The sequence below is a fragment of the Vulpes lagopus genome, chromosome 9, assembly GCF_018345385.1.
Source record: "Vulpes lagopus strain Blue_001 chromosome 9, ASM1834538v1, whole genome shotgun sequence".
Lineage (NCBI taxonomy): Eukaryota > Metazoa > Chordata > Mammalia > Carnivora > Canidae > Vulpes > Vulpes lagopus.
Window position 1 is genome coordinate 32888959 of NC_054832.1, and position 16638 is coordinate 32905596.

Consider the following 16638-nt stretch of genomic DNA (forward strand, 5'->3'; position numbering starts at 1 on the left):
AGTAATCTGAGACAGGCACGTACTGAGCAGAAACGAAATCCTTGGAAATAGAATGGTGAATTCCAAGGATGGAGAGAGGACTCGATTTGGATTTCTAATCATTAAGCTCACTTTTAAATTAAGAGCCAGGGAAGGCTTCTATCAGAACTCTGCTGGGGTGTTTTCTTCCAGTTTGAGGAACTGCCTGAGAAGGCTATGGAGAAACTCACACCCAGAGCCGCAGGATAGAGGCCAATCTCTGGGCAGGTTGGTATACACCGTGTCACCTTGGTGTCTCCCCAGATGAAAACGCACCCCCCACCCACCACAGAGCTGAACTGACACAGCAGCATAAAGCCCACGGTCACTCTCATCACCTTCACCCTGTGTGTGATTCTCTACAGTTCTGCCATCTGCGGGGGTGACACTGACTCAGAACCCTCACTCAGTTTCCTCCCAGACTCTGGGAGCCGCTGAGTCATTGAACCAGAAAGCATCTCAATCCTGCCCCAGCCCCACAGAATAGTCACCTTTTTTAAAATCAGCAACTTTAAATGATGTGAGGGGAGATCCTGCAGCACTTTGAAAACTCACTCTTTAAGGATGCCCTGGAGGCTCAGTGCTTGAGCGTCTGCCTTTGGCTCAGGTCGTGATCCTGGGGTCCTGGGATGGAGTCCCCGCATCAGGCTCCCTGTGGGGAGCCTGCTTCTCTGCCTGTGTCTCTCCCTCTCTCTGTCTCTCATGAATAAATAAATACAATCTTTAAAAAAAAATGCTCTTTGCTAGGACCAGCAGTCTGTTTCTCTCATGGAGAAGTAAAAAAAAGATGATTTCATGGTTTTGAAATGACGCGTGAGTCCAGGGAAAGCTGCAGAGAGCTTGGGAGGGGGAGAAAAGTCAGAGAAAGCCATGCATACAATGTCTGTAAAGAAAATGTTTTATTTAAAGTGTTAAATACCATCACCAGAATGAATTTGATTTACATTAGTTGGTGTTCATTACAGGACTAATCTGCCCCCTTTTTTTTTCCAACTGGAATTCCCTTTACTTTGAAAACATACTATGTACAGGGCAGCAATGGTCACTGGAATAGTGCTATTTACACGACTAAACCACAAGTCGAGGTGCAGACATGTGAAAATTAAAAAAAAATACACCAACTTTTAAATAAATACTGCATAATGATAAGTATGTACAAATATTCCATACAGTCATGTCCTTCTTATTAAAATTAGAAATAATTTATATAGGAATATGCACAAAAGATTATGTGACTGCATCTTAGTATCAGGAAAATGGTAAACCTTTATTCTAAGGGAGAGTATAGACACTATAGGTCTATTAAATCAATTGCTGCTGGTACACAAGTGTCTAAATTATTTCTGTAAAGTATTATTCGTTCTTTTAACAACTTTACCTGGGTCCATCGTAGATCTCAGAATGTCAAGACACAGTCTTGGTGTATTTCATATTGCACCACATAAAGAGAAGGCATTTTTAGTGATACTCATTTTAACTTTTGCACCATATCAAGCATGATAGTTTTTAATGGTCAGCATGGAATTTAAAAAGGAAAAAAAAAAAAAGAAGAAAGCAATTTTTGTGCATGGCCTTAAATGGTATATATGTGAATTTCAAAAGTTATTGCAAGAAATGAAAATCAACCTGTAAGAATGTGTTATCAAAATGCACATAAAGAAACAGAAAGAATGGGTGGTTTATTACATTAACCAGTGACTTTTCTTCTCAACAGGGGAACTTAAGAGAAACTTGACCTTGCAGCACCACCCAATGGTAATAACTGTCTGTAAAACCAAAGGCAGGGGTCCGACTTTTGGGGATTTGTGGTGTAGACTTTTGGTGATGGCATCAAAGAACTATTAATAGGCAGATTGACTTTCTTTGAGTCACCTAAAAATTGGAGCTTTAAAATTATTTGTTGCATATTTATGTTTACTATATTTCTTTAGAAATATAATTTTGTGAAAAATTGTATTTTACTACAGAAAAATGAATTAATAAACAGCCCTGTGTTTCAGGCTCCAAATTTTTAGCAGTGTTCTTCTATTCACATAGTAAATGGAAATTGGCTAAAGAAATTGCTTTAATTAATTAAAAAACAAAACCTAAGACCTTCTAGAAATAATACTTTAACCCCTGTATGAATAATGCTGGTGCTAAAAACAAATTTATTAGACATTACAATGGCCACGTGATTTTAGGGCTTTCCAGTAAACTGAACTTGGAAGGTGAAAACAAAAGTACCATGCACTGTACAATAAATTGCAAAAGTTCAAATATCTTCTTTATCAAATACATGCTGACTTACTTTAAGGTACTCCCAAGACATGTTGCAAAATCCTTTTCAACATGCTTGAAATAAAGAAAGCTCTTAGTTTTTTTTTTTCCCTTGAGAAATTCATAAATTCAGAAGCATCTACAGCTCTGAATCAAACATGGGGTGTAAGGAGTATCAGGTCAAAAACTTGTAATCTTTTAGTATAATGTTCACTCTGGTAGGGAGAAAGAAAAGATTAAAAGAGAAAAGAGGAAAAGTGAGATGAGAAGAGGAAGAAAGATGTGAACGATTTGCACATATTTAACTTCATAAGATTTGTATATTTAACATGGAAATAAATCGAATATAGTATGCTTATTTGTCACATAAAGAGAATTTTAAGTGTCTTCTAGAAAGTATTCTCATTTGTAATGTCTGCCAAAACACAGACTATGATTAGTTTAAAGAATAAACATGGTGTGTCTTTGTACCACCCTGTTGCATTCTCTCCCCTTTTTAAAACCATGCAATAGTGAAATTTATTTTTAAAAATAATATAAATTGTTGAAAATGGCTGATTTTTATTCTTTTTTTTTGCAAGTTGCAGCCCCAAAAAAATAATTTAAGTATTCAGCTAATCTGTGTCCATGCAAAAAAAGTTTCTTTAATTTCATTCAGTACAGTGTAGCCACAGAATTTTGTTTTTCAGAGTCCAACACATCATGGCATTAGTGAATGGCGTGCCTGCTGGACCTCTGAAGTCTGCCACTGTTCACGGTGGACTGGCTGCTCCTGGTCACTGTCCAGAGGAGGGCTGACGTCTGTCCTGGAGCACTTCTTTGGTCTCCTGCTTTTCACCTGATGCTTCCTAGGACTTCACTCCTTGACTTGTAACATGGCTTAATGACTGTATAGCTCTATTTTCTGTGGCATAACAGGGCTTGGGGGTCAGAGAAATGAGGAAAAAGGAACGATAAAAATATAAAGGTGCCATTGAAAAGGGCTTTTGTTGCATGAAACTGACTGATTCTTTGAGATTAATCCATGGCTTCAGATTGGACCAAAACTCAAGTGTTACTGAACTCCAAACCTGATAGTTCTTCATAACTCTGCTCTTTCACCTGAGGGCCATCTTTAGGGCACAATGTGTGCAACTTCCTCTGAGAACACAGGATCGCTTTGTATCCCTAGAAACAGGCTCAGAAGACACAACATTAAGCATGCAGTGTTACCAGGGTTTGCGACCTGTGGAATTTTTTTTTTTTTGTAACGCTGGTTGCTATGACAACAGTTTTACAGCTGCTATGAACGAGAGTAAGAAGGTCCAGTTGAACTTTCCAGAGAGGACTGGGACGCTCTTCTTGTCAGAGGGGCCAAGGTTGGATCTACTAGGGAGGAAGGGGGGAAAAGTTTGAACCATCCAATCACCATATTGGATAGCTCCAGTTCATCTAAAAGTATCTGGGCCACTCCCATAAAGGATTTGTGATCCATGCGGCCATAATCTCCCCAGACAATGATCTGTTGGCAAAATCAAAAGGAGAATAACATCAGTATAGTTATGTACATGGAAACTTGTAAACGAAAATACATTCAGTTAATGCGCTATCATCAAATATCAAGTTAAATAGTTGTATTTTAATTGTGGTATGGTTGTCTTTAACAACTGGAATCCAAAGGTGTACACGCATCCAAGTGTACTGGAATGTTAAGATCCTAAGCAGTCCAGGAAGACTGGAGTTTGTGTATGATGGGGGTTTGCAAGTCTATAGTTCACTGGAAAGGAAACAACAGTGTCTATGGCTTGACAGCACAGGCCACTGCTTTGACCTTTCCCAAGAATTTCAGCTGTAAGCAATGAAGAGAATGCAATAAGACATGTGGGTACAAGGTTTGAGTCCAAGAAAATACCTTCTTATGTAGAGGAAAAACCATCCAATAAATACCTGTAAAACCTTTCCTTGGGGACTTTCTTCAAAAGATAAAAGCTGTTGGTAAAGGGGTTCCAGCGTTTTTCTTGCCACCTTTGTTTTCTTTTTGGCTATGCAGACTCCATTATCCAATAGATACACCTTTACATATGGTGCTTGGGAAAGAACAGACAAAGGGGAGGGTTAAGTGACGAGCCATGATTATGGAATACCCAACTCGCAGGTGACCTCTGCAACAGCTTAGTTTTAGGCTGACAAAGCTAGCAATCAGAAGTCACTGGTCTTTCCACACGATGTCAAAATCATTAGAAAAATAATAGGTAATTATCAGCTATTTGGATAGTTTAGGCAATATTAACTCAGAGGCTCCTCTGACTTGATTACTATTTCACCATCACATGGTTATATATATAGATTTAAACACTGCATGAAATAAGGTAAAATGCTTCCAGTCCCTAACAATATTCAAGAAAGAGATCTTACTCAGTCTTCCATTTGTCAGTACTTAAATATAAGTAAACATCCTTGAAATCATATCATTTCATAAATAAATTATAAACAATGATATAATTTCTATAATATAGAAATACTTATGTAATATAATTATATAATATAAATAATGTAGCATACATTTTTATAAATAAAAATCATTTATTACTCAAAAGTGTTTATTGATGGTGGCATGGGTACAAGGCAAGGGTGGGGTTTGATGTAATACATTCACATAAGCTGGGAAGAGGCAACTAATTATGAATTCCATGGCTTGAAAGAGATCTGACTGTTCACAAAAGCATTTTCTTGCCTGTGCAAATTATGATATTCTTTATAGCACGGTGGGTTAACTAGCTCCACGACCTTTGTAAACACAATTGACCTTAATCACCCTGCAAGGTTGTACACATTATAATTTACAATTTCTGCAAGGACAGGGAAGTTATGAAATTCAAAATTACAATTCAGTCAGTGAAAGTGCCGAGGTGAGAACCTGAATTTCAGAATCCTCACAAATTGTTCTACATATCAGAGCTCATGTTCTAGACATCTCTGCACACTGTATCTGGAGTCTGTGTCCTTTTCCATGGCTCCAGGCACCTTAGACTATGACATTTCAGTATGAAATGTGTGACATCACAATAAAAATTGGTAATGGTGCCTCTCTTTCTTTGTACACTACAGGAAGTAGAAGTTAGTATAATTAGAATGTCCTGTATCCAAAGGTTATGCTGCTTTGCCAACCCATATCTATTTTTATTCTAATGCAGAACTTTAATAATTCCCAAGAAGAATTTTGAAGCTCCAGATAAAGAACAACACAAAATACCAGCTAAGAAGAAAAAGGAATTTTTATGTACATGTTTATTTTGCAATGGTTTCTATTAGCTACGGACTTATTTAAAAACTTAAATTATCGCTCAACCCTCACTGAATGCTTGCTTAGGATAGTAGTAGCACAAACTACTACAGATGACAGACTCATTCATTTAGTATCCTTAATTATCTAAAAACAAAGTTTTCTGCATCTCATCAAAACACAAAATCTCTGCATTGAAAAGTGTGGGTTACAAATAATAGCAGTATCTCTTCTGTTATTACCTGGCAGTGTCTTGGAACCTGGTTTTACAACAAGGCCACGAGCCCGAATGATTTCCACCTCCAACTGTCCCTTTTTGTCCATCATTCCTACCTGAATGTCACCTAATGATGTGTGAGGAGGAAACAGACAGGGCTTAGTGAACAAATGCAGTAAGAAACATGTTTGTGCCAAAGGTGTTGGTTTTATATCATTTCATCATTTCCCGTATATTTCCTACATTCAAATTTATTTATTTATTTATTCTTTTAAAAATATTTATTTATTAAAAAAAAAGATTTATTTATTTATTTGAGAGAACTAGGCAGAGAGACTGAGCAGAAGGAGGAGACAAGCAGACTCTAGAGGTGAGCGCAGAGCCTGATGCAGGGCCTGAACCTGAGACCCTGAGATCATGACCTGAGCCAAAATCAAGAGTCGGAGCCACCCAGGCACCCCTACATTCATATATGTTTAAAATTTATCAGTGACATCTTACTTTAAAAAGCATATAAATTAAATTGGAAAAAATCAGCTAAAATTTTTTTAATTGGTAAAATAAAAATACTTATTCTTGCTGACAATACTGTTAAAGATCCTATGACACCAAAGAATGTAATTTTCAATAATCTGAAAGAGGAAATAATGAAACCACATAACAGAAATTCTTACCCATTGCAGGTGTAGCCAGAGTCTGACGCCCCACGAGCTGGGCAGGGCCAAGGCCATCCAAGAAATCGCTGAACTGGCTATCAGAGGCCAGGCGAACACCAGGGAAAATCAGACTAAAAGCAAAATAACACATGGTTTGATTAAACCCTCAACCCTTTTACTTTCAAGCATCTTGGGTTTCCCTCTTGCTCCCATCCTGTAGCAGGAGCAGTTGCCACCACGATTTTGCCCTTTTTTTTTTTTTTAAGATTTTATTTATTTATTCATGAGAGACACACAGAAAGAGAGGCAGAGACACAGACAGAGGGAGAAGCAGGCTCCATGCAGGGAGCCCGACGTGGGACTGCATCCGAGGTCTCCAGGATCATGCCCCAGGCTGAAGGCGGCGCTAAACCCCTCAGCCACCTGGGCTGCCTGATTTTGCCCTTTCTACTAATTGGATCCCAGCACCTCACTTTACTTCCCATGACTCTTCCTTTCTTATTCTCTAGCAGCCCATGTATGTCACCAGAAGCACCTGTCACACCATATCACAGGCTGCTGTGTATGTGTCTTTCTCCTCCTTGTCTGGAGGGCATGGGCTGTGATTTTTATCGTTAGCACTCAGTACCTACTGAGTGCCTACGCCACGACAGGCATTATCGGATTTAATTCTTTTAGCTGTACTAGGAGATAGATTCTATTATCTAACTTGTTTTATAGATGAAGAAACTCTTCTAGATCATTCCCATCAGTACACAAACTGTTATTCTTCTACTCAAAAAAAAAAAAAAAAAAAACTTCTACCTTAAAAAAAATTCCACTTAAAAAAAATCTTTTCTAATTCCCACCCCACTTCTTTACTCAAAGTTCTGAGTTCACTCTATGTGCTCTCTTCAATTTCTTTTTTCTTGTTCCCCTTGAAACTATAGTTTTTCCTTCCTCTCTTGCTTGCTTGATTTTTCTCCACTCTACCAAAGTTTCTCTGACCACGGTTACATAACGGCCACATGGTAAACCCAACTGTGAATACTCAGCACTTGTTTGATTTAACATATCAGTATCAGCTGACATAATCGAGCCTTACCTCCTCCTTGTCCACTGTGCTTCCCAGACCCTCTGGTTCCAATTTTCCTCTTTGGCCACTCTACCCCAGTCTCCATCACTGTTTCTACCACTGAATATTGGGAGCTTGATGCTTTGAATTCCTATTTTTTCTGCATACCTCAATCTCCTTGGTAATCTCATGCAGTTTCATGTTGTTTTTTTTTTTTTTTTTTTTTTTTTTTTTTTTTTTTTTTTTTTTTTATTTTTTTTATGATAGTCACAGAGAGAGAGAGAGAGAGAGAGAGAGAGGCAGAGACACAGGCAGAGGGAGAAGCAGGCTCCATGCACCGGGAGCCCTATGTGGGATTCGATCCCGGGTCTCCAGGATCGCGCCCTGGGCCAAAGGCAGGCGCCAAACCGCTGCGCCACCCAGGGATCCCAGTTTCATGGTTTTAAGTCCCATTTATGCTGATATGGCCTATATTGACATCTCCAGTTTGGATCACAGACCTGTATTCGATCTGCTTTGTCAACATATCTGTTTGGATGTCTGATAGATAACTGATATTTAACCTGTCTCAAACTGACTCCCAACCTCAAAACAAACAAAAATCCAAACTGTGTTCCTTTTAGGCGATTCTCATCTTAAATGCAACTTCATTTTTCCAATTGTCCAACCTTGAGGTAATCTTTCTTCTTTGTTATGGACTGAACCTTGTCCCCCCACCAATGCATATGTTGAAGCCTTAACCCCTAGTATGACTGTATGTGGAGATACGGCCTTTAAAGAAGTAATTACAGTTAAATGAGGTCATAAGGGTGGGGCCCTAATCTATTGTGGCTGGTATCCTTCTAAGTAGAACAAAAGACATCAGGCATATGCATGCACAGAAGAAATACCATGCGAGCACACAGCAAGGAGGAGGCCATCTGAAAGCCAAGGAGAGAGGTCTCAGGAGAAACCAAACCCATAACACCTTGCTATTGAATTTCTAGCCTCCAGAGCTATGAGAATATAAACTTCTGTTGTTTAAGCTACCCAATCTTTGGTATTTTGTGAGGGCAGCCCTAGCAACGAATACACCCCTGTTCTCTCACTACTCATCAGATGAATCAATAAATCTTATTGGCTCTACTGTCAAAATGCATCCAGAATCTGACCTTGCTAATCCTATCACTGTGGTCTGAGCATATTACTGAACAGCCCTTTGAATGATCCTTCTGTGGCCAAATTTACTTTCCACCCTCACAGCAATCAGGACTTAACATTCAAGTCAGATAATAGCAGGACCCCACGCAAACCCTCCACTGGTTTCTCAACCCTCTCAGAGTAAAAGCAAAGTCCTCATAATGATACAAAGATGGCACAAGCTGTCCACCCCTGCCCCCATCTTAATTACTATGCCTGCCCTCGGTCCACAGTGCTTCAGCTTGGAATATTCTTCTCCGAATGTCCACATTCTTCAAATCTTTGCTCAAATATGTTGCTTTCCCTGTCTACCCTACATAAAACTTACCTTTACCCTCTCTCATCTCTCTCCCTTTCTTTTTCTTTCTCTTCACACTTATACTACCTAATCTACACTATATTTTATGATTTTTCCTTATATATATACATATTAACAACTTTTCTTGTTTATTATCCATCTTATCTATTAGACTGTAAATTTGGCGAGGGTAGGGTTTTGTTTTCTGGTTTTTGTTTTTGCTTTGTTCGCTAATCTATCTCCAGCATCTAGAACCATGCCTGGAATATTGTAAGCTCTTAATAAATACTTGTTAAGAAAAATAATTAAAATGAAACTGAGAAAAATTAAATAACTTGCCTAAGTTTCTACAGTTCCATAAAAGAGATAAGAACTTAAGCCTATGTGATTTTAAAGCCTATAGTCTTAACCACTAATTGATTTTGGCCTTCTTGTATGACTTATATCCCCAACTCAGCCCAGTGCCTAGAACACTGGAAGGCGTAGAAATATTTGTTGAATGAAAAAAAAAAAAGAAATATTTGTTGAATGAATGTACGAGTATTTATCCCATTTTTCTTATAAGACCTAAACATCTGAGGTGCTGGGGGCCACAATTTGGGCATTTTTGTATCCCTCACAGTATCTAACACAGTGCTCTGCAATGATGAAAGCTCAGTGCACATTCATTTTTCAACTGCTTCTCCATCTCTTTTAAGACTTCCTTAATTAACATAAAATCCATTTCTCCTCCCAATCTTAATTTCCAAATATAGTTAATCTCAATATTTTAATGTTTCTGTTAGCATCCCATACAACCTTAGTGAAAAAAGTATGGAAACCATATATATATCCTGTGTTTATATAATCGCACTGGACAAATGTTCCCAATGGCACATCATCAATACTCTGCCTCCTGTCTGTGAATTAGCTAGATGCATGCTGTCTAAATGTCTGATGCTTCCATCATGATGACAGAGTGAGGTCAGTAAACCCCATTTTCCTCTATTAACGTCCTTTATGCACCCATCTATGGATCTGTAGTTGCTGATTATTGTCAATTTGTTGATGTCAGGGCTACACAGTGTTGAAAAATGCTTTAAAAATATTTATTTAAATATTTAAAGAAAAGCTAGAAGCTAACTACATAAAGGAAAGTCTCACGAAGTTACTTAGTGGTATTACATCTATGTGAACTGCTTGTGACTTCATGGAACTAAGTATGTATCAAGTATTCTATAATTTTTAGTAATAACTCTTAAGAGCAAAGATTTTAAAAATTAGCATTATTCCTGTGGTGTAGCTCAGGGTGTTATTCTTTCTGTGCTTCTATATAGTTCAAGCCAGAGCAAACTTTAATGTGCATGTATTGTGACAGTCACTGTTTAGCGTCTTGCTATTATTAAAGCAAAATACTTTATCCCCAAACCTATATTTCCCTTGATATAAAAAGCCAGATATGTCACATTTCTCAGTGGTAGGTGAGCAAAAGTTCTCTTCACAGCAAATCAGCCAATGGAAATGAAAATGGCGCTCTCAAGATTGTGAGTTAACTTCTAGGTAAGCATAGAGAAAGAGAGAGAGAGAGAGATGGTCCTTGTGTGCATGGAAGCGACGCATATCATGGCTGGCATCACTCACTTTCCTTCTGAGCTATAGCTGTTCATGCTGCCATCAGTCGATTCTCGGCTTGCCTGTCGAGTCATCCAGTTCCTCATTTCCACAGCCAGGCCTGTTTCCGTGCTTCGCTGGACAGTGCTCCGTAGCTTTTTACCACCTGCTTCTGCACAGACAGAAAAACAAGAAGCATGATAGTTTTGTCATCACCATCTGGTAATGAGAAATACTCCACCAAAGTGGTGAAGGTCCTTAGATGGAAAGAATTGCATAAATACAAAGTGCTCTTGTTAAGGAGACAAAGAGGAAAGGTATTTCAATGTCTTGTTGAGTGGGATGAAAATACTCTAAAAACATCTTCAAGAGGCACAAATACTGTTGTTTCATTTCCATTTAAAGCAGTGTTCGAGTTGGTCACAAAAGAAACAAAAAGGCTCTCAAGGAAAGCAAAATAAACTTTGTTTTCATTGTAATATTTAAATACAACGTTAATTTATGCCTGCCTATTTCTTTTACCTTTCTTTTGATCATAGTGAAATCATTAAGCCTTGTCTTTATTTCCAATGAACAGGTGATGCATCAATGTCAGTTCTAACCTTAGCTCTCACACAAAAACCTGATTTTGTAAGGTAACTGATATTAGAAGGCAAAGAAAGCTGTACAAAGGAGATAAAGTGTCAGATAATAGTTTCACAACTGTGGGTAACTTTCAGAGAAACTCTCAAAGGGTAGGCAAAAACCTAGCAATGCCATGTGAAAAGAGTTTTCTAATTTGGGATCCTGGGTAGTCATGTCCTTAAGGACCTTTGAATAGCTTGAAATATGAGATTTACTTATAGAAGCCAATTAGAAGACCAAATAGGAAACTGAGTCAGAAACCACATATGTGATATAGGGTAAGAAGTATGAGTGATTTGGAGGGGTCAGGGAGGAAGGAGCTTCACAGAAGGAGTGGGGTTTTTGCTGGGCTTGCGAAATGGGTACACTGGGACCTAAGAGGCAAGAAGGAAGGGTTTTGGGCCAAGGGAAGTGCCTGGACAGAAGCATGAAGGGAGGAAGAACCATGTGCAGTTGAGGGATGATGCAAACAACCAGATGAAGAGTCATGATGGGGGCTCGTCAGACAACAGCCTGAGCCCAGAACACAAAGGGCCTTGCAATGTTGGAATGTGGAGTGGAAAGGCTACTAAGGCTGGAGCCACTGCATGACAGTCCGAACTATTTGTCTTAATTTACTTCTTGTCAGTCCTCAATATTTATCTACACTGATCATGCATATCATTAGCTTTTTGGGGTATGGCAGGCTCTTTTAATGCCTGGTATTAATAATTTAATTTCATATTGATAAACATTTGCTGATATTGACCATGACTTCTTGAAATTCATCTTGCCATACCTCTTCTAATATTTGCTCACCATCTTGGAACACTGCTTTAAATTTCATCTATTCTTTACTTCCAATCTTGATGTACACCAAAATGCTCTAGAAAGTTTATATCAAAGAAAAGTTATGATTGATCTACACCTCAGTTCCATAATCTAAGGCTGATATTTTAGGAAATTGATGGTAAACATGTTGTACTGATATAAACTATAAGACAATCAAAAGCATCCCTTATTGATGAGGGAAGGCTATTCTTTGCAGAGAAATATTAGTTTAAATACATTTAATAAATGTAAAAGAAATGATAAAAATGTAAAATGACCAATTTGTAATCTCCAAAGGAATAAATGATTCAGATAAGGCACATCAGTAGATGGTAACAGCATTAGATGAAATGATATTCATAGGAGCCCCCCAAAAATCATTCCACAATTTAGTTCTACTTATTAAAGGTAAGCATGTACTTTACCACTGGGACAGCAACTAGCTATCACCATCTTAATCAAACTTAATAGCCTTAATAGTGGGGCAATCATAGGTACCTCCATACAGTACCTCCTATCAAGTTAGTCCAGACAAAAATATACAATCTGTTTCTAATTAGGCCTTTGGAACCCACTTGTTTTCTAAAACACAGAGGACAGAGTAAAAGATAAGTGACACAATAAAAAAAAAAAAATCAGACAAACACAGAACACAGAGTTTTGTTCAAGAGAATTGGCTTAGTCTCTTCAAAAAGTCTCTTCAAAAAGTATCATGAAAACAAGCAAATATGCTAACAAGGTAGGGGAATTGGTCCAGATCTTAAAATATCATAGAGATGTAACCATTAAATGGTATGAGTATACTTTGGTTTCCTTTTGGGAAAAAACAAAACAAGAAACCCTAAAAGCAAAACACTCTAAAAGCAATTTTAGGACAAATAAGGAAAATCTGAACATGGCCTGCGTATTAGGCAGGATAAGAGAATTATTAATTTTCCTAGGTAGATAATGGCATGTATTATAAAAAATTTCCTTATCATTAGAAATACATGCTGAAATATTTAGTGCTGAAATGTTATATTGTCTGCAACTTACTTTCAAATAGTAGAGAAGAAAATATACATATACACACAAAAAAAGAGAAAATGTTTTTTTTTTTTTTTTTTTTTTTTTTTTAAATTTTTTATTTATTTATGATAGTCACAGAGACAGAGAGAGAGGCAGAGACACAGGCGGAGGGAGAAGCAGGCTCCATGCACCGGGAGCCTGATGTGGGATTCGATCCCGGGTCTCCAGGATCGCGCCCTGGGCCAAAGGCAGGCGCCAAACCGCTGCGCCACCCAGGGATCCCGAGAAAATGTTTTTAGAAAAAGAATGGGGATGAAGAAGAGACCCTTGGTACTCAGAAATTTAATATTCATGATTATTTGACAGTGATCTCCAGATGGTCACATCCATTCTGTTCAGATGTGAGCTGGAATCATGGAAGCTGCCAGGCTGTTGTGCAGGAGCCCGGCCAAGGGCTAGGTCCTGGCCTCTCCATGTGGCTGTACTGTTCTCTTCCCATGAAGGACGCCCATGTGAAAAATCACCTCCAAGTGAGTCGAATCACTGCAGGGGAGCTGGAAAATGGGGACTGAGGAATATATACAGGAAACACATGACTTTCAAAGGAAACGAGATTTCTAAAGGTGTCAGGACATAGATCCTTCTTATTTCACAGTGTGACTCCACCCCAGCACGAATGACTTGAAAACCTGCTATTACAGTGTGATGAGAACCAGTTACCATTTGTCCAAGAATAACAACACTGCATTCATTTCAGAACTCTAACAATCCCCATTTTTACAAACACAGCATCCACGAGGCCCAGCAGCTTACAGAGAAAGTGACACAACAGAAGTTTATACACAGTTTTTTGACTCCAAATTCACCACTAATTGCGGATTTGTTGTCAAATACAACCAATGGGTAGCCAGTGCAGCTACCTCTGTAACTGCAGATGGAAGGCCCCATGAGGAGCCACTGGTGGGGTGGAAAGAGCAGGGCACAGTGAAGGGGTCAGGCAGTCGTGTCGGACCGCTTCTCTTTGAATCCCCACTTAACCATATACAAGCTGGGTGACACTGAACCAGTTACTTAGCTTCTCTGTGACTCCATTTTCTCCAAATGAAATGGCAAAGACAGTAGTGCCTACCTCATAGAATTTTTGTGATAAGAAAAATAATATACTTGAAGTGCTTAGGATAGTGCATGATTCATAAAAAATATTCAATTAATGGTACTGTCCTTACTATTACTACCAGGTAGGGAATCAGAAAACATATTCCAGGCCAATCTGCACCACTGACCACCTGACTCTGTGGCCCACTCTGAGTCATACCTCAAGTCTCTGGCTCTTCATTTATGAAAAAGGCAGGGGATAGGGGTGGTGGTGACAGATGATCTCTGCTGTAAAGTTACAAAGTCTATAGACTTTGTGTCATTAGTGTATGATCATGATTAATGGAATAAATGGAGAGAAAGCTACTCATTGTCATCTGATGGAATCAGAAAACTGTAAGCAATATGCTGCGCTGCGTGTTTATGATAGGTTTTTATGTCTCTTAAATGTACGTCTTTTTAATTTTTTAAAATTTTTATTTACTTATTCTTTTTCTGTATATATTTTTTATTGGAGTTTGATATGCCAACATATAGCATAATACCCAGTGTTCATCCTGTCAAGTGCCCCCCTCAGTGCCTGTCACCCAGTCTAATATGCACGTAGACTTATTTAAAAGTAAATGTATTTTTCAGTACTACAAATCCTTTGCACGACATTCACTATAAAAGTAATTTAGTCTAAATATAATCAAATGCAGTGACTCACATTTAATGCTCCAAATGCTCTATCATGTCACCCAACTTAGAAACTGAATCTGGTTAACAGTGGACGTAGATGTCTGCATTAGATTAGTGTAGCAGGTGGAATTCTAAGATGGCCCCATGATTTTGTTTCTTAACCTGGCAAAAGGGATTTGGCAAGTGTAATTAAGGTTACTAATCAGTTGACCTAAAAATAGGGAGATTATCTGAATGGGCCTAACAGGAGTCTTTTAAAAGCAGAGTGCTTTCTCTGGCTAATTCTAAGAGTCAATGAGGGAGATCTGAGAGCCATGAGGGATTCAGAGTACCTTTGGTGGCTGGAGATTGAGGAGACACATGGAAAGGACCTGCAAGCAGCCTCTAGCTGCTGAGAGGCAGCAAACACACAGGGACCTCAGGCCCCAAATGCAAGGAACTAGATTCTACCAACAACTTGAATGTCTCTGGTAGCAGTTTTTGCCCAGAACCTCCAGACAAGAACTCAGGCCAGCCAATACCTGATTTCAGCCATGTGATACCCTCAGGAGAAAACTTAGCCATGCTCTGCCCTCCCAGACATGTGGCATCCAGAACCATGGCCTAATAAATGAGTGCTGTTTTATTCTGCTGAAGTTGTGAAAATTGTTAAGCAGCAGTAGGTAATTTTTTAGATACATTTTCTTTTAAACGGCAAGATCTGGGACGCCTGGGTGGCTCAGCGGTTGAGCATCTGCCTTTGGCTCAGGACGTGATCCTGGGGTTCTGCGATCGAGTCCCACATTAGGCTCTCTGCATGAAGCCTGCTTCTCCCTGTGCCTGTGTCTCTGCCATTCTCTCTCTCTCAGTGTGTGTCTCTCTCATGAATAAATAAAATCTTTAAATAAAATAAATGGCAAGATCTATGAAAATAACCTATTGTGACCATAGGAGTGGCCCAACTGAAATTATTCATAAGGACTCAATAGCCATGATAAAAAATACATATATATTTTTAAGAAGGTATATATATATGTGTGTGTGTGTGTGTGTGTATACATGCATACACATGCCACATACATATACATGTAAAATATATGTGCCTGTGTGAGTATGTATAGATGTTTAAAAATATTCAGGTAGCAAACTGTAAAACTAAGGGCCAGGTTATGTTGTTATAGAGCCCTTCCAACCACTGTGGTGTTAGGTATTTTCAACTATGGTGTATTTGGAGAAGGCACCTGCAGGTAAAAATCAAGTTCCTGAATTGCCAAACATCACAGGCAGAAAGTAAAGTCCAGGAGGTGTTTTTGTTATTCTCCTCTGCTTAGTCTGATGACTCATTTACTTGGCACCCACCGTATTCAAAGAAAGCCACTCAATTAAATAAACAACCAAAGCATCGGTTTCCCCTAATAATACCTGAAAATCCTTTGAAAGACTCCACAATAATCAAAAAGTCCTCTCTGCTACCAATCTGGAAACTTACCTAAACCCCGAAACGAGGCTCAAAATGAAATGTCAAACTAATGTCATGTCAACTTTTCAAATCTTGTATCCACAGAACCCATTCCTGCTTTTGCTCTCACTTGAGCAGCCTCATGTCTTATGTGCAGGCAGACTTACTGACAGGTCAGGATTTTCTTGACATGAATGTGGGAAACGATTTATGGTAATAGGTTTAAGACAGGTTGGTAGATTTTGAAGACTGACTAAATTTTTAGCTTTGGTCACCATTTATGTGTTTTGAGTTAGTAAGGCACTCATTTTGCATTTTAAAAAAAATTACCATTTTCCAGAGTGAGTATAATTTAAAGACGTCATTTGCATTACATTTAAAGAATTTAAAAATGCATTAAAAATGAGAAGTTTGAAAATTACTGATTTGTAGAATTTCTGAAGCTACCT

General features: G+C 38.5%; 1 protein-coding gene across 17 annotated transcripts in view; it reads right to left on the reverse strand.

Moving 5' to 3' along the window:
* Positions 1 to 900: 900 nt before the first annotated feature.
* The window catches only part of RIMS2 (regulating synaptic membrane exocytosis 2), a 588301-nt gene continuing 572563 nt past the window's right edge, over positions 901 to 16638 (reverse strand). For all 17 annotated transcript variants that reach the window (XM_041769575.1, XM_041769574.1, XM_041769584.1 and 14 more), the window contains 5 exons: positions 10564 to 10705; positions 6431 to 6543; positions 5782 to 5883; positions 4204 to 4343; positions 901 to 3778 (listed from right to left, as the gene is read on the reverse strand). In XM_041769575.1, the coding sequence (XP_041625509.1) occupies positions 3560 to 3778; positions 4204 to 4343; positions 5782 to 5883; positions 6431 to 6543; positions 10564 to 10705 (716 nt within the window). In that variant the 3' untranslated portion in view covers positions 901 to 3559. The remainder of the gene's footprint in view (positions 3779 to 4203; positions 4344 to 5781; positions 5884 to 6430; positions 6544 to 10563; positions 10706 to 16638) is intronic.